The following is a 22,431-nucleotide window of genomic DNA, read 5'->3' as shown; positions in this document are numbered from 1 at the left end:
CGATAAAAAAATAAACTTGACTATTTTTCGACTAATATGTTTCTAATTAGTATCTAATGGTACTAAATATATATATTTTCGCTCCTCATACTCTTATTGAAAAGTTTATTTAGTTTAAAATACGTTTTAGTGTAGTACTTTAAAACCCCGATGAGAAATACAATTATTAACCCTTACTAAATTCGTTAACTCCTTTTCCAGGCCTTTGCTTCATCAGACAGTGCTGCACCAACTGACGCCTGTGCGCTAGTCGATGGCCTGAAAACTGCCTTACGCACAAGAGCCCATAGCTTTGTCCTCCGATTCATCAAGCAAGGAGGTCTCACCTCACTCCTTGAAGCCTTGCAGAAAGCACCAAGAGATGCTGCAATGACGAGGCATAACCTTATCGCTGGGATTAAGGCGCTCATGAATAATTCTGTAAGTGTTTTACTTGATTTTATAACCCGTTATTAAAATATATAGCGATAAATTATTGGTGAATATCGGCCAAATTCACGCTAAAAGGAAAGTTTTAAAATTATGTAGATTATTTTTCCTTTCGATGATGTTTAGATGATAATGGTGTGAAACTTTTTGTCAGGCGCTTATTTTTATATTTCTCAAACTTCAATGTAATATATAATGTTGAAAGAAAACAATCTTTTAACCGGATTAAAGCTATTTGTATTATTATAAACTTATAATTATTTTACATATTTTTAAATTTAAATTTTTCCGACGTTTCGCGTGCTTTACAGCTTTCTAGCTGTAATCCGGTTAAAAAATTGTTTTCTTTCAATGTGTAAAAGCTATGTTAACCAAAGACAATACTATATATAATGTTACCCGCAGCTGTTGGTTAGGAATAAATAGCTGGAAGGAACAGATATTAAACTTTTAATTAGTTAGTGAAAAGAATGTCTTCGTCAAAATCTTTTTAACTCATTTCAAGAACCTGAAAGGTAAAGTTTTTATAAATGAAAAGTTCAGTGATACAAACATTCTTAAAGAGATCGATATAGCTCTATCCCTCTATCTATTTAATTAGATATACTTATGGGATATAATAAAAATAAATTACCTAACAATATACAATTTTATTTTAGCATAAATTCCATGAAACATTTTTTAAATATTTTTAGACTGGCCGTGCACACGTCCTGGCCCATCCGACCAGTATCGACTTAATAGCTCAATCGCTAGACACAGAAAATGTTAAAACTAAAGTGGCGGCCCTTGAAATCCTTGGCGCAGTATGTCTTGTACCAGGAGGACATAAAAAGGTAAGATAATGTTATTTCGAGATTCCATATAATGTACAAGATTTATGGGTAAAGTGTTATTGCCAGGGTCTCGTTATAATAATCTACTGTATTTACATAAAATGACAATGGGTTAAAAATAAAACACGACAAATTATGTACTACAACATAGTATCTAATCAAAAAAGTACAAAATCGAGGTTAATCACAATGTACCTAATGGAAGTATTAAATTATAAAATTGTAGAAACTTCGAGGAACATAATAAAACTGTTAAGTTCTATATATTTTTGTAGAATCAATGTGAATTTCGTTTACATTTGTGCCTAACACTATAAAGTAAATTAAGTATTTTATACAAATTTTAAGGATAAGAATAATGAGGAACCATGTTTCGACCAATCAGAGGGCTTCGCGTCGACGTACGTGACTCTGATTGGTTGTTTATAGATTGTAGATATTTATTTTAGGTATATTTGTTAAAATTTTAACGAATAATACTTATTAACTTTTGAACAATAAAGCAAAATTTTTGCATTAATTGGTGGTCGGCAAAATGTTTTTCCTACCTCTCCTGTACCTTATTTGTAGAATTATCAAACCAAACCTCCTTATTACTTATTGGCGTTAAATAAATGTAGTTTTTATCTATATTACTACAGGCCCTTACAATACTTGAGTTCCGAAACAATAAAAAACTTAATTACTAAAAAATAATTACGTACGTACCGTCCCTATATTTATACACTACCCTCAAAATATTTTATTATATTTAAGGTACTTGAAGCAATGATCCACTACCAAAAATACGCGGGTGAAAGGTCTAGATTTCAAGGCATCGTGAATGAGCTAGACCGTAGTACGGGTGCCTACCGGGATGACCTAGGTCTTAAGACGGCCATCATGTCCTTTGTGAACGCAGTACTGAATTATGGACCTGGCGAGGAAAGCCTGGAGTTCAGGCTACATTTGCGGTACGAGCTGCTTATGTTGGGAATACAACCTGGTGAGTTGTTAGAACTAAAATTAACCGAATCGAATTGATAATCTGTTTTCAGTTTTTTTTGTAGTTGGTTAAAAATACATTTAATTATTAAGTGTTTCTTTGTGGCTTATATAAGGTATATATTTATGTTTTGGGTTACATTTTGAGTTAAAAAAACGATATGTTTAGATATATGTTTAATGAAACACTTTGCTTGAAGCTGGTTAACAACTGAATTTAATCGTATAAAATATGATTTTATAACTAATATATAATTAGGGGTAGAATTGTTGTGACGTTAACAAAAACTAACTTGGCTTGTCTAAGGGCTCATAACTATAAGTGTCATTTCAATAGAATTGCAGTCGACCTTTTCTGACATTATTGGCATGTTGTATTAAAGTTTATGAGTATGAGAAACTAAAGAGCTTATTTGGCTTCAAGTCTGCAATTACTGTTTTGTTTACGCTTTTTATTTGTTGATGTATTAGAAGGCTCGTCTGATTTTAAGTGATACCGCCCATGGACACTCACAATGCCAGAAGGCTTTCAAGAATTGGTACGCTCTTTTCTTTCTAAGACGAATTCGTTCGGAAATACTTCAGTGGCCAGCTGGATACACATAGCGGTGGTGCGCGGCAAAAACCGCCTCTACTTATATATATGTAATATGTAAATTAACTAATATTAGATTACATACTTACCTAACTAAAAGTTATTATCGAATGAAGTCTTAACTGTCCCATTGATTAACAGCCCAAAACTTGTAAATAATCTATGAATGGAAAATGTCGAATACGGGTTCAAAATACCAGTCATCATCATTAAAACACCTGACTATACATTGATTATAATATTCATTATGTTATCTTTTAATATTTATTTATTTTATATTAGACATATTCTTAAGAATCTTGCTACAAGTGCGCATGTGCAATAAATAGTTACTCATTTGACTCGTTGTTTACGAATTGACACGGACATCTCCCTGGTCGAGTGGAGTAAGGAGGAGATTATAGAAGACACACACATGCGCACGGGCAATTTTTTGGTACCCTATAAAGTTACAAGTCATCATTGAAGTGTTCAATTTCCTACCCTAAGAACTAGATTATTAGCCCTTACAATTATTTACATTGTTTTGTGCATTAGTGTGAATGGAAATATATAATCAATAACTTTCAAACATTTTCAGTTATTGAGAAATTGCGTAAATACGAGAATGAGACCCTCGACCGTCATATCGAGTTCTTCGAGATGGTCCGGACGGAGGATGAGAGGGAGCTATCTCGACGTTACGACAAGCAGCACGTCGACACGAAGAGTGCGACGGAAATGTTCGACTTGTTGCGAAATAAGTTGAGCCATACCGCCGCATACCCGCATCTACTGTCTATGCTCAGGCACTTGTTGTTGCTGCCATGTGAGTATTATCATAAAAAATTGTTTATTTATTTTAATATCTTAATATATATAAATCTCCTGTCACGATGTTTGTCCGCGATGGACTCCTAAACTACTCAACCGATTTTAAATTAAATTGGCACGCCGTGAGCAGTCTGTTCCAACTTAAGAGATAGGATAACTTAGATCTTTAATTATTTTATTGCAAATGACTTCTATTATTAATTGACAGTCACAATTATCTGTTAACTCCAAAAGATTCTAATAGATGTCGATACTTTTCGACTGGATTGAGTGAGTAATCAATAGATGGCACTGCTATGGTAAACTGACAAACGTGTCATATAAGCTACAATTCAATATCATGATTACCACGTGTTATTGAGGCTAACGTATAAATTAAATTTATTTTGTAGTAAACGAAATACCGTGAAATACAATTATTTCTACTTTTTTTAAATTCTTGGTGTTAGCATAACCAACCACGTGTTACTTAGACCGAAGTGTAAATCAAATTCAAATGATAGTGACGATAATCCAGTGAAATTATTCTTTCGTGTCACGGTATTAAGGCTAACTAAAACCACATTAAGGAGAAACGAAGTTCGCGGGGGCAGCTAGTATGTGTATATAATTCTACGTTACGTGTGTATGACACTGAACTTCTCTTAAACGGCTGGACGCCCTGGACGGTTTAGATTCATAAAACAGCCCGGCAGATGGCGCTGAAGTCGGTATCCAGGTTGGTTATCTTCTGTGCATGTGTTCGTAATTAAACTTCTATATATATATATGTATATACTAACACGAAATTTATAGTCGATAATCCATTTCCAGTGGAGTACAATCCCCACGCTCAGCACTGGTTGCTGCTGGACCGAGTGGTACAGCAGGTGGTGCTTCAGCAGCCATCCGCTGGCAGCCGAGCCAGCAGCCACCAGGGAGACCATCCTGAAGAAAACCCCAAGGTACCTTGCATATACAGGAATATTTATTTTTGGTAGGAAAGGGATTTTTTTTCGGAAATATTTTATTAAAAACACTAACTTTTTAAGTTATGTCCTGTCTCTGTTTATAATGTCAAAAATACAGTTTGATAGAAAGAGACGAAAGAAAATTAGAGTTAAAGAGTTTGAAATTTTACTGCTTTCGTTTTTATGAATAGTATTATGATTCAACATTGTTATTTTTTTTAAACACAAGCATTACCAATATAGAATTCACTTATATAAACCTGTTATTATAAGAATGATAAATGGAATTTTTGCTATTTTTTTTTCCAGCACTATGACCCAGATGTAGCTCCATTGGAAATAAATGTTGCCGAAATCGTACATTTGCTCGCGAAAGAAGAGGAACTCGTAGCTGCTCGGACCAAAGCCGAAAATCTTGAAAAGGAAAATGTCGACCTGGCAACGGAACTGGCTAAGAAGGTATGATGGAGGATTTTTACTTTTCATTTTTATCCATTTATAGTGGTGGAATTGTGGGTTTTAACAACTTTTACGATTTCTTGGAAAAAAAATCCAGTACAACAAAATTACTCCAATACCAAATATCAGGAAATCCAAATTTCTTAGAAATTAAAAAAAAATCTCCTATCTGTAAGCAGCAATTTACAATACGAAAGTTTTTTTGCCTTAATTGATATTAAGGGTACAAATTCGCTGTTTTGCGTTACTTACTACAAAAGTTCTATTATGAGTTTGTAATTTTTTTTTATTAGGTAATTTAGTTTTCCTAATAATTTTTTTTTGTTTTTACACATTTAATAGTTTGGTATTGTTAATTTATTAATTAATTCAAATTGATTACATCATACTATATCTATATTTATATATATTTGTAACATATACCATGTTACAAACTCTTTTATCTAAAATGTGTGACCATTTACGTAAACAAAAAATCCAGAATTTCTTTTTAAGGCAGTTCATTTTTTTTTGTTGCAAATCGACTAATTTGCGTATTAGCAATAATAAACATAATTAATTTTATTGGGATTAATCCATAGGTTATGGAAAACATTGTTTCCATTCAGTAATCCATTAATAAAATACCAAAAAGCCATAACGCAATGCAAGAATTGTTGGTTTAATATTAATCATATTCACATTCATATGTGTGGGTGAAGAGATAGAGATCTTTGCAATCGACCATATTATATGAAACACACACACACACACACATATATATATATAAATTCCGTACAAACACGAATTTAAGTGATTTTAAAGAATTATGTTGTATGTTTTAAAAAAAATAGTATTTAAATTAAATTGGATTTTGTTTAAATTTTGACATAAAATTTGTCACGTTGCAATGCAAACAATGCAATAAAGCCTCTTCACCCACGAGTCATATAACCCCTCACCTGCATGTGAACTAACAGGAGAAGCAAGTGGACCAGCAGAGCCAGGAGCGAGAAGAGCTGGAAGGTGTGGTCTGCCGCCTCAAAGACCGCCTCGAGAGGGAAACAGCGGCCCACATGGAGTGTACTGAAAGGGCCCGAGCCAGTGCTTGTAGGGCGCATCAGTTGGAACAGCAGGTAGGGTTGACTTGGCTTTTTTTATAAAACAGGTACAAACTGACTGGAGGCTCATCTTTTGCAGCTTTTGAGTGCCGGTCAGACTAGAGTAGTCGCATTATGAACTAAGGCCTCGGGTCATAATTCATATTTATCTGTTTGTCTCGCTCGCACTTACGGGTCTTATGGAGACGTGTAGTAATGTGCATAAGCATTGGAGAACGTGCAAATCAATAGGTACGATCGATATGCTGAATTATGTTAGTTGGAAGAATTTTTCTCTATCTGAAAATAAAAGTTTTTGATTTGTAAGGTAAAATGATTGTTTCGCCTCTCTCTCTAACTCTACAAATCAGTGCTGCAAGCTCTTGTGGGTGGGAAATTGAGGCAAACTTTTTTTCGGTGTCAGTTTTCGATTTTAAAGACAGGAATTACAGCCCGAGCTTAAGTGTGGATGGCACCATTTAATTTCTTCAAAACCACCTTTGTAAATAAATTCTCCATTGTGCGTTTTGCGTAACGAAGCGTTAGTAATGTAATGGGAACCAAGAGAAACAAGCCTTACTAGTGACGACCAATCAGGAGTCAGAGTGCGTTAGTGCGTGCTAGTTATATATAACGTGTCGTATTGCGTGCACATTCCTACTGTCAGTGTCATTTATTGACCGACTCAGTTTATAATGCGTCGACTGTAGCCTTTAAAAAAATATTTTCAGAATTGCACATTTGTCCCTCCAACGTTTCAGTGTAAAGGAAGATAGGAGGAAATTCAAGAAATTATACTTTGGAAATGTCATTTATGTTGAAAATCAGCAAATTTAGTCTTTAGTTTCTCGTAAATCCTGGCGTGAATTTGTATAAATTAATTTGTTAAAATTTTGCAGTTGAACCAAGAGAGAACGGAACGGGCAAGGTTTGAAAAACTAGTCAGCGAAGGAAGCATACCTGATGATGCAAAGGTAGGTCTAAGTGGTGGGGGTTTGTAACCTCAAGAACGTGTAATTAATATGAAAAATAGTGAAATAATGTAGTAATTATTATAAGTACAAAAATTTATGTGGTTTATAGCTATTTATTGTATAAAATATTTTTTACCAATCACAAAATCTCCATAGAAAGTAGCAAGCTAATATTTTTCCTATACACCTGCAACGCCAGAGTAAAAGTGCCTTGTCGGCCTTTCAAGTAGCACCTTCAAAGAGTGAAGACAGTATTTTAGAATACCAGTACAAGTGCGTTGTCGGCCTTTCAAAGAGTGAAGACAGTATTTTAGAATACCAGTACAAGTGCGTTGTCGGCCTTTCAAGGAGTGAAGACAGTATTTTAGAATACCAGTACAAGTGCGTTGTCGGCCTTTCAAGGAGTGAAGACAGTATTTTAGAATACCAGTACAAGTGCGTTGTCGGCCTTTCAAGGAGTGAAGACAGTATTTTAGAATACCAGTACAAGTGCGTTGTCGGCCTTTCAAGGAGTGAAGACAGTATTTTAGAATACCAGTACAAGTGCGTTGTCGGCCTTTCAAGGAGTGAAGACAGTATTTTAGAATACCAGTACAAGTGCGTTGTCGGCCTTTCAAGGAGTGAAGACAGTATTTTAGAATACCAGTACAAGTGCGTTGTCGGCCTTTCAAGGAGTGAAGACAGTATTTTAGAATACCAGTACAAGTGCGTTGTCGGCCTTTCAAGGAGTGAAGACAGTATTTTAGAATACCAGTACAAGTGCGTTGTCGGCCTTTCAAGGAGTGAAGACAGTATTTTAGAATACCAGTACAAGTGCGTTGTCGGCCTTTCAAGGAGTGAAGACAGTATTTTAGAATACCAGTACAAGTGCGTTGTCGGCCTTTCAAGGAGTGAAGACAGTATTTTAGAATACCAGTACAAGTGCGTTGTCGGCCTTTCAAGGAGTGAAGACAGTATTTTAGAATACCAGTACAAGTGCGTTGTCGGCCTTTCAAGGAGTGAAGACAGTATTTTAGAATACCAGTACAAGTGCGTTGTCGGCCTTTCAAGGAGTGAAGACAGTATTTTAGAATACCAGTACAAGTGCGTTGTCGGCCTTTCAAGGAGTGAAGACAGTATTTTAGAATACCAGTACAAGTGCGTTGTCGGCCTTTCAAGGAGTGAAGACAGTATTTTAGAATACCAGTACAAGTGCGTTGTCGGCCTTTCAAGGAGTGAAGACAGTATTTTAGAATACCAGTACAAGTGCGTTGTCGGCCTTTCAAGGAGTGAAGACAGTATTTTAGAATACCAGTACAAGTGCGTTGTCGGCCTTTCAAGGAGTGAAGACAGTATTTTAGAATACCAGTACAAGTGCGTTGTCGGCCTTTCAAGGAGTGAAGACAGTATTTTAGAATACCAGTACAAGTGCGTTGTCGGCCTTTCAAGGAGTGAAGACAGTATTTTAGAATACCAGTACAAGTGCGTTGTCGGCCTTTCAAGGAGTGAAGACAGTATTTTAGAATACCAGTACAAGTGCGTTGTCGGCCTTTCAAGGAGTGCAGACAGTATTTTAGAATACCAGTTCAAGTGCGTTGTCGGCCTTTCAAGGAGTGAAGACAGTATTTTAGAATACCAGTACAAGTGCGTTGTCGGCCTTTCAAGGAGTGAAGACAGTATTTTAGAATACCAGTACAAGTGCGTTGTCGGCCTTTCAAGGAGTGAAGACAGTATTTTAGAATACCAGTACAAGTGCGTTGTCGGCCTTTCAAGGAGTGAAGACAGTATTTTAGAATACCAGTACAAGTGCGTTGTCGGCCTTTCAAGGAGTGAAGACAGTATTTTAGAATACCAGTACAAGTGCGTTGTCGGCCTTTCAAGGAGTGAAGACAGTATTTTAGAATACCAGTACAAGTGCGTTGTCGGCCTTTCAAGGAGTGAAGACAGTATTTTAGAATACCAGTACAAGGACGTTGTCGGCCTTTCAAGGAGTGAAGACAGTATTTTAGAATACCAGTACAAGTGCGTTGTCGGCCTTTCAAGGAGTGAAGACAGTATTTTAGAATACCAGTACAAGGACGTTGTCGGCCTTTCAAGGAGTGAAGACAGTATTTTGGAATACCAGTACAAGGACGTTGTCGGCCTTTCAAGGAGTGAAGACAGTATTTTAGAATACCAGTACAAGGACGTTGTCGGCCTTTCAAGGAGTGAAGACAGTATTTTAGAATACCAGTACAAGTGCGTTGTCGGCCTTTCAAGGAGTGAAGACAGTATTTTAGAATACCAGTACAAGTGCGTTGTCGGCCTTTCAAGGAGTGAAGACAGTATTTTAGAATACCAGTACAAGTGCGTTGTCGGCCTTTCAAGGAGTGAAGACAGTATTTTAGAATACCAGTACAAGTGCGTTGTCGGCCTTTCAAGGAGTGAAGACAGTATTTTAGAATACCAGTACAAGTGCGTTGTCGGCCTTTCAAGGAGTGCAGACAGTATTTTAGAATACCAGTACAAGTGCGTTGTCGGCCTTTCAAGGAGTGAAGACAGTATTTTAGAATACCAGTACAAGTGCGTTGTCGGCCTTTCAAGGAGTGAAGACAGTATTTTAGAATACCAGTACAAGGGCGTTGTCGGCCTTTCAAGGAGTGGAGACAGTATTTTAGAATACCAGTACAAGTGCGTTGTCGGCCTTTCAAGGAGTGAAGACAGTATTTTAGAATACCAGTACAAGTGCGTTGTCGGCCTTTCAAGGAGTGAAGACAGTATTTTAGAATACCAGTACAAGTGCGTTGTCGGCCTTTCAAGGAGTGAAGACAGTATTTTAGAATACCAGTACAAGGACGTTGTCGGCCTTTCAAGGAGTGAAGACAGTATTTTAGAATACCAGTACAAGTGCGTTGTCGGCCTTTCAAGGAGTGAAGACAGTATTTTAGAATACCAGTACAAGGACGTTGTCGGCCTTTCAAGGAGTGAAGACAGTATTTTGGAATACCAGTACAAGGACGTTGTCGGCCTTTCAAGGAGTGAAGACAGTATTTTAGAATACCAGTACAAGGACGTTGTCGGCCTTTCAAGGAGTGAAGACAGTATTTTAGAATACCAGTACAAGGACGTTGTCGGCCTTTCAAGGAGTGAAGACAGTATTTTAGAATACCAGTACAAGGACGTTGTCGGCCTTTCAAGGAGTGAAGACACTATTTTGGAATAGCTATCTTTCTTATTAATGTCCTTCTTTAGCTTTCAATAACTGTACCGAATCATGTCTAATGTGGCACTTTTTCTCTTCAGGTCAGCAACCTCAAAAGCGCAGTGATCACTTGCTCCATCCCACCTCCTCCGCCACCCCCAATAATTTCCATTCCCCCTCCTTCCGCGCCCGCTCCGCCACCGGCCCCCCTTGCCCCCATGGCCCCGGCCGCTCCGAGGCCCAAGAAGAACGTGCCCACACCAGGAAATCCCTTGAAGAGCTTCAACTGGAGCAAACTTCCCGATACGAAGTTACACGGAACGATTTGGCAGGAGTTGGACGATACGAAGCTTTACAACGCGATTGATTTGCACGCGATCGACAAGATGTTCTGCGCTTACCAGAAGAATGGAGTTCAGGTAGGGTGTTTGGATTTTCTCCTTTTTGCATAGCAAGATCTAGTAATTCATCTCCTATTTATGTAGGGATACGTTTAAACCTTACTTATATTGACTCATTAAACACTCTTTAAAAAACACGGAAATTACATGTTTTTCCTATTTTATTAGTCAGTTTCTATTTTAATTATTAACACTTCGTTACATTTATAGAAAAAACAAATAACATAACATAGAATTGTCTTTATAGCTTTAACACATTTTAAGAAAACACATTTTTACCGGATTGAAGCTATGTTATTATAAACTTATAATTATTTTACATAATTTTTTCCCGATGTTTCGCGTGTTTTACAGCGTGCGTGGTCACGGTGACTGTCAATTTAAAATTATGTAAATTAATTATAAGTTTATAATAATACAAGACTTAAAAAATATAAGGGCGGCCTTATTGCTAGCAAGCGATCTCTTCTAGGCAACCCTAGTCAGGGAATAAAACTAAAAAAAAATGTGATGGCTAGTGCAAAAAGTGCATGAACTTTTAGTCTCCAAGTCTTATTAAAAATATAGAATCACCAACCTTAATCTAAAATAATACAAAAAATAAAATAAACTAAAAGGATAATCTCACAGATTCATGTATTGCGATGTAATATACAAGAATTACGAAAGTCACGATTGACCAGGATAGGATATGGTTCAGAAAAGTTTTTTTTTAGAACAGTTTATTAATTCCTGTTAAAAATAAATTATTATAATAAATTTGTGTTTGTCTGTAATTCAGAACGAGGGCTCTGTCGAAGACCTTCGGCAACTGGGTTCTAAACCGAGAACGAAGATTTTGTCAGTGATAGACGGAAGACGTGCTCAGAACTGCACCATACTGCTGTCCAAACTGAAGATGTCTGATGAAGAAATATGCAGGTTAGAGATTACTACATTGAAATGTGCAAATTGCTTTATCAGGATAGAAATATCAATTATGGGAAGCTTAGATATTTTTTTTATAGAACAAACGGGCAGAAAGCTTGCCTGATGTTAGGTGATGCCGCCGCCCCAACCACAAGGCTCGCAAGTGTGTTGCCGGCCTTATATTATTATCGCTATATTTAATGAGTAACAATTTTTCTTTACTTTTCCAAAGCATTTTATGTTAGATAGATATTTTATATAGAGAATAGGCTTACCAGGGAAAGGGGAAAAATGTTTATTTTGGAGCAAAGATAATATGTTATTTGATACAAGGTATATATGTATAATATATAAATCTCCTGTCACGATGTTTGTCCGTGATGGACTAACTACTTAACCGATTTTAAATTAAATTGGCACACCGTGAGCAGTCTGGTCCAACTTAAGAGATAGGATAACTTAGATCTTTAATTATTTTATTGCAAATTATTTGTCTATAATTACTTGACAGTCACAATTATCTGTTAACTCTAAAAGATTCTAACAGATGTCGATACTTTTCGACTGGATTGAATAAGTAATCAATAGATGGCACTGCTATGGTAAACCGACAAACGTGTCATATAAGCTACAATTAAATATCATGAATACCACGTGTTATTGAGGCTAAAGTATAAATTAAATTTATTTTGTAGTAAACGAAATACCGTAAAATTCAATTATTTCTACTTTTTTAGTTTTGGTGTTAGCATAGCCAACCACGTGTTGCTTAGACCGAAGTGTAAATCAAATTCCAGTTATAGTGACGATAATACAGTGAAATTATTCTTTCGTGTCACAGTATTAAGGTTAACTAAAACCACATTAAGGAGAAGCGAAGTTGGCGGGGGCAGCTATTATGTATATACCGTATTTCTATACGCCCTTGTCCTTGTCTAAGCCAGCTCTTAGAGACAATCTCATGGTACCCAAACCAATGTATCGGGCATTCTTGCTCTATCAGTCAATCCCGTACTCTCCAACAGTTGAAGGCAAATAATCGTAGTGTTTTTCCAAATCATATTTATCCTCTCTTCTTAGTATAGTAGAAACATCCGCCCAGTTAGCACATCATTTTATCTAGATCTTTACTATACATCAATGAAACAAAACGACTCTATTGTGTCTAACGCTCAAGTGTGTCTTTGATTCCTCTTCCAGAGCAATCCTCCGAATGGACAGTTCAGAACAATTACCCATCGATATGGTTGAGCAGTTATTGAAGTTCACGCCCAGTGCTGAAGAAGCCGCCTTACTGGAGGAGCACCAGGACGAGCTGGACAGCATGGCGAGAGCTGATCGGTTTCTTTATGAGATTTCCAAGTGAGTTAAACTCTTCTTAGTGTTTTCTTTACATATTAAAGAATCATAGCAAAACAAAATGGATGAATGGGTCTAGGTATGTAACTGTTATCTTATGATAGATTATGTATAGGTTAGCGGCTTTTTTAAAATATTTTTTTTACAATCGATTTTTTGACTTCCTTATATGTGCTTCTGCGTGTCCTTATTCCTTACGTATAATATAAATAAGTGTTTTTAAAACCCCTAATAAATGATATTTATATCTTTATAGACTTTGTATTGTGTGTGTAGGTACTACTAAACGAAAATTTTCGCGGTTTTTTTTAAAAGTAGTATTATTTATTTTTTCGAAATGTGATGCTAGGAAATAAGTTATCTGTTTTTTTTAATGTGGATGGATTTCCGGTTTGCGGCAATACTAAATTCAAAATATATAACCGTATATACGTATTTATGTACATATATAGATTTCATCAATCTTATATCGAAGCTACTGAATTGTTAAATTTACCACTCCAGAATCCCTCATTACCACCAACGCGTCCGAACATTACTATTCAAGAAGAAGTTCTCGGCAGCGGTGGCCGAAGCCAGCGCACGCGCATCTGTCGTTCTTCGTGCTGCTAGGGATCTGACTCGTTCTAGAAGACTTAGGACTCTTCTGGAAATCGTTTTAGCTTTGGGAAATTATATGAACCGGTGAGTTCAATGGATTTGACGTTGAATATATTCGTTTCTCGATTATTTTTTCCTCATAATACTTAGGTATTGTACAATCACTTAGTGATAAAATTAATCTGTGGTGCTAGAACCTTTTGAGGTCTGGGCCTCAGATTTCTGTGTCTGTTTCGTGATAATTTCTCAATATAACAGGCAAGTGGATGATCAGCCTCCTGTACCTACCTAAGTACCGTCTACTTATTGGGTCTAAGGCAAACCAGTTTTCTCACGACGTTTTCTTTCGTTTGAGCGAATGTTACATGCGCACGCACATAGAAAGAAAGTCCATTGGTGCACAGCCGAGGATCGAACCTTAGACCTCGGGGATGAGAATCGTATGCTAAAGCCACAGGAGGCTGATCACCTATTTGCCTATTAGATTGACAAATGCCGCTAATTTATTTTTTATTTCCACTCATTTCAAATATTTATTTAACAAACAATTGAACGGCAGCGGTGCTCGTGGCAATGCATCCGGTTTCCGGTTGTCTTCTCTGAACAAGTTAGCTGATACCAAGTCGAGTGTGACGAGGAACACCACGCTCCTTCACTACCTCGTCGAAATGCTGGAGACACAGGTAACGCTTATTCAATTTCATTAGGTGTTCTAGAATAACTTCTCTTCTATCTCCTGTGTAATCTTCTCGAAGAATTTGAGTAACTTTTTATTTACAAGAAACTTCAAACTTCATTCTAGAACCTTCCACGTCAAAGCACATCAATTCAAATCTTTTGAAATAGTAAAATGGGGTCTATGAAATCGATTTTCGCCATAATAAAAAGGTTTTTTTCAAATATTTTTTTCCCAGTTCAAAGATGTCCTCCTCCTAGAAGAAGATTTACCCCATGTAAGAGCAGCTGCTAAAGTCTGCATCGAGCAGTTGGAGAAGGATGTCAGTGCTCTAAGGACAGGTCTTCGCGAAGTTTCCCGTGAACTGGAGTACCACGCTTCGTTGCCTGCGCCTGCGCAGTCCCACGACGCCTTTTTGTCTGTCATGAGGGACTTCCACGCACACGCTGTATGCTCGTTTACGCAACTTGAGGATCTTTTCCAGGTATTGTCTTATTTCTCACAAAACTACCTAAGTGAATAACTAAGAACCGATCTAATTCGATTTAGCGTCCTTCAATAAAAGAGCGTACCAATTCCTAAAAGGCCGGCAACGCACTCGCGATAATATAAGTGTTATTATTATTAATAGGAGGATCAAATACAGTTCTATATCCTATTCAATAAAATTATATAAATATTAGTAAGACTCGGATATCTGTAACTTGAGTTTTAGTTTGGTATTTGATATTAGGTATTTTATGATTAAACTTTTTTCAATGTTCAGGACATGAAGAGCCGTTTAGAAGCGTGTGCGCACGCGTTCGGCGAAGAGCCATCAGCGTCGCCTGAATTGTTGTTCGGAGCTTTGGACAGCTTTTTGACGCAGCTGGTGGAAGCAAGGGCTGAATGTGATGCTACCAGGAGGAGACGTGATGAAGAGGAGAGAAGAACTCGACATGAACAGGAGGTAAGTTAAGGGAGAAAAAAAGATTTGAAACATTCATGATTTCTTAATTATTTAATACATTATATGAATAAAAATTTTATGTAATGTTAAGGGACTGTATTTTATTGGTTAAACTTTGAGGCTAGAAAATAAATAAATATATATATATTTTATAATTTTAATATTTTCAGCTTAAAAAACGTACGATGGAGCGTAAACAGGGCTCAAGCCTGCTTGGTTCTGTCGGAAAATCCCTCGGTAAGGACTGCAACGGACACGCGAACGGCGACACCTCACGTGACGGAACCCTCACAAATGGCCAAAAGGGTGAGTTCGATGACCTCATCTCAGCTCTGAGGACCGGTGACGTATTCGGAGATGACGTAGCGAAGTTCAAAAGGTCCAGGAAGACCTCAAAAGCTAGTCACAAAGGACGCGATTCCCCACCTAGAGGCGTTTGTAGGGAGGACTCGAGAGAACGGCAAAAGCGCTAAGACTGTATTGTATTATTCAGGAATGTATTATCGACGTATTCTGTATTGTATTATTGCATATCGTATGGATCTTGACTAAGACAGTCTTATAATTTGCCAGAGATCTGCATTGTATACTTCGTGTATTGCAATATTTGGAATTGTTTCAACGTATTCTGTATTGTATTATTCAGGAATGTATTATCGACGTATTCTGTATTGTATTATTGCATATCGTATGGATCTTGACTAAGACAGTCTTATAATTTGCCAGAGATCTGCATTGTATACTTCGTGTATTGCAATATTTGGAATTGTTTCAACGTATTCTGTATTGTATTATTCTGGAATGTATTATCGACGTATTCTGTGTTGTGTTATTAATTGACTAAGACAGTTGGAAATATATGTTTTATATATAAAGGTCGTATATAATAGAATTAATGCCGAGTAGACTGATTTAAATTTGTTGAACAAAAGTATGGGCGGCCTATTAACAGCATTATGACTGAGATCCATAAAAGGCAGTTCATTAATTTGACGTTACACCAGTGACTTAACGAAATATATATTCCCATAATATATGTGGGGAAACTTTTGATCGTAGCGTTTAGGAATTTTGTGAAAATGGATTTTGTAATGGATTTGAATTTACCTTTTGGGATCAGTGTAATCTTATACAAGTGATATATTAGATTAATATTTTGTTTGTTTTGGCGGAATTTTTAATCGTCACAAAATAATGAAATTGGTGATTGGAAACTTCGTTACAGTGCCAATATTTAAATTGGGACATAATTTTTCGTGGATACATCAATCAAAACCAGACCCCGTTTTGTACGTTTTTATAAATTTTCATACTGACTGAACAATTATTAAGGCTGTATTTCCATAGATTTATTTTGCTAACACAGCAAAGGTATATAGTTTTTTTTTTAAATTTTGGTATTTGCTCAGATAGATTTCGTATAACATAGACTATAGAGAACAGTTGCATTGACAATTGAAAGAGGGATCGAATTATATCCTTAAAGCTTTGAAATAAGTACATTCTAAAAGAAATAAAACATGGCTGTATATTGTAAACTATAAAGTAACACAAGGCAATACACACCCCGTTTTAAATTATATCAAAACAGCTATGAATATGTATGTGACGTATGAGTTTGACAAAGATTTTAACCCCAGTACTAAATTTCATTCAATAGTTTTATTACGGCACCGTACAGTCAAGAGCTCTGACGTAAATGATTCATTCAAAGAATAAGATCCTGTAGCTCTATCAAGAGTATTTTATTAATCGATATAAAAAAAGAAGCGGGAAGAAGAATAAGTTTTGCGTTGAACCAGCTAATATGTAGATTGTCATACTCCGTGTCCTCTTTCAACCTGTCAATGTCAGTGATACATTCTACTATCTATGCTTGTTGACACATCGAAGGTTTTGACTCGCATAAAGCCATAGAGGTTTTATGTAATTGATTAATAAAAATAGGACAATTGCTAGTCTAGGCTGTAGATTCATAATTGTTTCTTATATTGAGTGTTGAACTTTATAGAATTGTCAATCACGGAGAAATGAATATTGGAACTTGGGATATATTCTGGTGTGTTATATAAGATATTGGAATTGTGAAAGTTTTGAATTGCCTAACGGTGGCATAATTTTGAATATTAACTTCGACGTTTTTGATATAATTATACAATATTTTTAATCTTACATAATGAGATTAATAGTGATTCTGTTTAGTTTTAAATGTAAATATTAATTAGAATCTGTTACCGTGACATGGAATTCAATTATTTATTAAAATAACTATAGTTTTGTCTTGTAAATGTTTATTATTTTGTTCAGTATTGCTTAAGCGTATAATATATAATACAGTGAATAGATTATTTAAATAAAATTGAAAATTATTGGGTGTTTTATTTGATTTATTACGATACCTATAATCCACTTTGAAACAGTATGTTTATTAATTTTTAGTATATAAGTTGTGACTGTGGAGCCTAATTGGTTATGGTATATTTGGCATTGGTAATATTTTTTCCTTGGCCGGTGGCTGAAATTGGTACTGACGTCGCCATTTTGAAATGTCAAACTGACATTGTTTATCTTTTGTAATTTCTTGGTGCGTACAATAAATAATTTTGCTATGTACCAAGCTCTACTAAAAATGGAACTGAAATGTATTATTTTTTTCCTTGCATTATTAAATACAATGTCAATGTTTTAATTATTGGACGGTTCTGATTGCTAGATAAGGTAAGATATTATATTAATAGTACAGGTAACAAAACCTATAATATCAGTTGTTCCTAAGTTTGTGTCTAATTTATTTAAGCCTAGAACTGTATTAACTAGATACTAGTATTATAATGTTTTATTAAGACATTTCAATAAATTATTAAGTTAGTCTGCATGACTTCAAATTATTCCACTTAAAATCGTTAATTTTTATTTACTGGCAATACTAATATCCATGACAGCGACACTCTTACCGGCCAAGAAAAACATGTGTGCCAGTTGCGTTGATTATCGCTCGTCATAAACTTTATCAATTTGTGAAAATAAAATAAATTATTTTATACAATACAGATAGTCGGACACCTTCGTTCCGTGCAGCCTGCGACCTGCTGAGCTTCTGGAAAGAGCTAGGTCTTGTTTAATAAGCCAGGACTGTACGCATAACTGGCGAAAACTTTGTCCACACTAGATACATACATACATATACGAACATCTACGATTATGAAAAAAGATAGCGCACGATGGAATATCAATTTGCTTGAAAATTTACTGAGTTATTTAGTTACGAAGTCTGCCTATAAAGAGGTATTTTAATTTCCTCCAAATGTTTATTGATGCATCTAAGCCGCGATCCGAACGTACGATCTTAGGCTTAAAAGTCTCAAAGTACACTCTTATATACAGAAGTTTTAATACATAAATTAATGATTGATTTTTCACCCGAATAACAATTAAATAACATTTTGTAAAATCACAGTATTCATTTAATTACAAAACTTTGTATTGGTAATTACGAAACACAAGCTAACGTTCATTATGACGGATTAGGCGTCGTGTTTCTGTTTTAATGAAACAAAACAATTTTTTCTTAATTGTAATTAAAGGGTATAATTATATTCGAAGAACGCGAGCTTGGTAACGCGATTTAATCCCCGAGGCAAAGGAAGCCACCGTTTCTTAGATCTTTCTTATTTATGCCACTTTATCATCTTAAATAATCGTATTATATACGTTACATTGTCATATAATTACTACCATCAAATTTACATATGGTTCTGATAGATTTATGTTATGTTTTGTATTTTTTATTTTATTCACATAATTTGTTAAAATTTACTAGAGGACTAACTTTGGCTACGTTAGTCCTCTCTTCTCGAATAATATTCCTATTCCTGTATATTCATCACCGAGTGAAACCTGGCGTCTCGAGAGTCCTGCCACTACGCTTTTGTTGCAGTGTGTGTCGTATACAATTCTATTGCAGAAATACTCCAGTAGCGACCTGATAGAGCACAGTGCATATATAGATAGAGCAGCCTTCGTTGACAAAACTGTCTAGGCATAACAATAGATAGTTAACTCCAGTGGGGCCCACACATAGAGCTCTTTCGAATAGGCTGAGCTTTGCAGCATATGCAGTAAAGAAAATCCGAGAGTTAACTAATAAGGACACGACTAAGATTGTGTATCATAGCTACTTTCACACCGTTATGTCGGTATTTTACTCTGGGGTGCTGCTGCAGAGGTTAAATCCTATAAATATTTATTGTGCTCTTCGAGGTCGGTACGGAATGAGTTAAAGGATTTAAATATTAAGACACTTATGGTCAATATATTTTTGGAGCCTTGTTGTATGTACAAAAAAATGTAAACGGTTTTAAAACAAATGGTGACTTTCACTAGTATAATACTCGAAACAGAACTAATTTAAGCGGTATGGCTAACTCGGCTCCAGAAGATAAACCACTCCTTATGGCAATTTCCATAAGGAGTGGTTGATTCACTGAGTGTGTCATTTTTATAACAAAATTAGAAAATTATTACTAAATAAATTCAAAGCTCTTGTTAAACTTAAATTAATCAATTTTACTTTACTTACACACAATTTGTGTGACTCAAACTTAGCGATTAAAAAGAGTGGCGGAAAGTTTCTTGTCCGCTCTACGCCCTAGACTTGCGAACTGGTAGTAAACAATTAATATAACTTTTCTTGTACTTCATAAGTATACTTATTTACCTAAATGTTTAAAGTTATTTTGAATTTGATATAATAATCTCTAAGAAAGCCTAAATTGCACTAACTTTTATATTTACTCAAGATACGCGTCTGAAACTATGAACTGTAAAAAATCATATGAATTAATTTCGATTTAAGGGTATAAATTTACTTCTATTATAACTACTACTTCTATACCGTATCCCTATAAGTAAGAGAGGGCTTATAGCTTGCGTGGCGCATCTTGCCTGAATATCTTTAAGGCCGCTAGTTAAATGGCGACGTTAGTTAAACGGCTAGGCTCTTTATTGAACGTCTTATTAAGCTAGTTGGCTTCGACATATATACCAGCACAAATTATAAGAACGAGTTATTTTTTGTCCCTTATTGTAAACCATTGTCAATATTAGTTGATTTGTACTATTTATTTATTGACACGCGGGAAATAAAATAATATAAGTATCAATTTAGTTTAAATATACTACGCGGTTTTATTTGTTATTCCATGAAATCTACTTTTAGATTAGATATTAAAAATGCGAAAGTCTTAAGTTTGTTTTTGGAAATGGTTTTTATGTTCAATGTTTCACTATAATATAATAAATAATTAATTATAATATAATAACGAGCGCTGGCTAAGAGCTAAGTAACGTATTGTACTCGTTTCAATGGAGTGAGGGCGACTGACTAAGTGACTAGTGAAAAAAACGAATGCCAAAATTTCGTGTGAGATGAGACGGACGGTACATTATTTTGCGAACCAAAAATTAAGTTAACGCCAAATGCTTTGTATTTAAATAACATAACATCGCTAGTAAACATCTCTTGGCAAAACTAATGTGTTGTTTTTAAATAAACTCGAAAATACTCGCCATGATTAAATTAAAACGAAATTAGGCACAAGTTGAAGGCGGCTTTGTGATTTCTTTGTATCAAGGAATTTATATTGTATTGTGTTTTTAATTAGCGTCAATAGTTGTAATTATAGTGAAGGATCAACACATATTTATTGTTTTTAAATTAAAACATCACATACTTAGATCATTTAAATTTACGATGATTTTTGATATATTTTGGTCTTAAAAAGTTATTTCATATAAACGCTATTATAGCGTCGAAATCGGATTGCCAAGAAACTCGCCTAAGTTATGTTAAGAGTAAGAATAAGATGTTATGAAGTTAGGAACACCAAGAGGAAAAATAAAGGATCAATGATATTAATTATATAACTTATATTCTACTATACGTAAAATAAAAACAGCCATTAGCAAAAATGCTTTATTTATAGTTTCAAGAATATCTTATAATATATTCTAGCTGGACACAATTCGTTTTACAAACTTTCTTAATTATAAAATTGATTTATTAAGTATCGAAGAAATAGACATATATATTATAAAACTTACAAAATTTAATTATCATAATTCATGAAACGTTATTTTAGAGTACAAATTGATTTAAGCGAATAAGATTTATTTTTGTAACGAAATAAAAAAAAACACGTTACAAATCTAGAATAGAACACATCAAATACCCATAGGAAAATCCTTTTTCTTTCGGGCTTAATGTCTTTGTGATTTTTCATGGACTCACGCCACACTTTTTTTTATTAAATTGTCGTAATCCGCCGTTATACCGTTATTCATAGATGAGTTCAATATAACAGGTTATGGACGGATTATATAAGTTCAGATACACTTTTGACGAAATCTGGCATAACGAATATTCAAAACGACTTACAAAGGAAAATGAAATACATTTGAGACCATAATTATTTGGTGTTATACTCAATGTGTTGAATTATGTTTGAATATATAGATATAAATCTAAACGGTAGTGGTTATCGTGCAATAACAAAAAAATGTGCCTTAACTTGATCGATTTTTATGTAGGTAAGTTGATTTCGGTACGGCTCGCAACACCCTCAAACCGCTAAATCTATAAAGGTAAAGAAAAGGAGTATATATTGGAATTGCATTCCATTTATATTCAATGACCAGACCTTGAGTCTAATGAAGAAGACAATAATAGTATGATAATTCAGAAAATGTATATAGAAATTAATCATAATTTCGTAATACATATGTATCGTTTGTTAGGCCTAGATATTTATGTACATAAGTTTTATCTAATTATGAAAATATAGTTTTTAATTTTTAACAAAAATGGTAGTTAATTGCGATATCAACTTCTCGTTGGCGTTCTCGCGACCAAAAAAAGCTTCATTGAATGCAAAAATAATGGTAAAAGGGCTTAAAAAGTTCCTAAAAACTTTATTATGCACGATAACAGGATATTTACGTAAAATAAAGTGCACTAGAATTCCCTGTGTTGTGGGTAGCCAGTCTCTATCTTTTGACATCTTAACTATACTTGATTGACAAATATTTCTAAACAATTTTATAATTAAACTTTTTTTGCACAGTAAGAATATTTTCTGTATCACCATAGGATAGGTTTACAAGATGTTGTTTAATATTATTAGTGAATGTTTGAGATTTTTTAAAAAGAAATTGGTAAAAAATGAAAGGACCTCGGTAGGAAAAAACGCTTTAAAATATG

At 35.0% G+C, this 22,431-nt stretch overlaps 1 protein-coding gene across 9 annotated transcripts in view; it reads left to right on the top strand.

Moving 5' to 3' along the window:
- Nucleotides 1–17,486, top strand: part of LOC123720347 (disheveled-associated activator of morphogenesis 1) — a 112,421-nt gene extending 94,935 nt beyond the window's left edge. For 7 of the 9 annotated variants that reach the window (XM_045676965.1, XM_045676970.1, XM_045676923.1 and 4 more), the window contains 16 exons: nt 202–420; nt 1,125–1,265; nt 2,022–2,250; nt 3,425–3,652; nt 4,471–4,601; nt 4,917–5,066; nt 6,026–6,181; nt 7,045–7,119; nt 10,381–10,698; nt 11,462–11,601; nt 12,790–12,951; nt 13,453–13,632; nt 14,108–14,231; nt 14,463–14,708; nt 14,991–15,173; nt 15,344–17,486. In XM_045676965.1, the coding sequence (XP_045532921.1) occupies nt 202–420; nt 1,125–1,265; nt 2,022–2,250; nt 3,425–3,652; nt 4,471–4,601; nt 4,917–5,066; nt 6,026–6,181; nt 7,045–7,119; nt 10,381–10,698; nt 11,462–11,601; nt 12,790–12,951; nt 13,453–13,632; nt 14,108–14,231; nt 14,463–14,708; nt 14,991–15,173; nt 15,344–15,646 (2,985 nt within the window). In that variant the 3' untranslated portion in view covers nt 15,647–17,486. The remainder of the gene's footprint in view (nt 1–201; nt 421–1,124; nt 1,266–2,021; nt 2,251–3,424; nt 3,653–4,470; nt 4,602–4,916; nt 5,067–6,025; nt 6,182–7,044; nt 7,120–10,380; nt 10,699–11,461; nt 11,602–12,789; nt 12,952–13,452; nt 13,633–14,107; nt 14,232–14,462; nt 14,709–14,990; nt 15,174–15,343) is intronic. The other 2 variants (XM_045676931.1, XM_045676956.1) reach the window with 2 other exon arrangements.
- The last annotated feature ends 4,945 nt before the right edge of the window (nt 17,487–22,431 follow it).

Source organism: Pieris brassicae, chromosome 1, assembly GCF_905147105.1.
Source record: "Pieris brassicae chromosome 1, ilPieBrab1.1, whole genome shotgun sequence".
NCBI classification, from domain to species: Eukaryota; Metazoa; Arthropoda; class Insecta; order Lepidoptera; family Pieridae; genus Pieris; species Pieris brassicae.
This window is presented reverse-complemented; position numbering and strand designations above follow the sequence as displayed.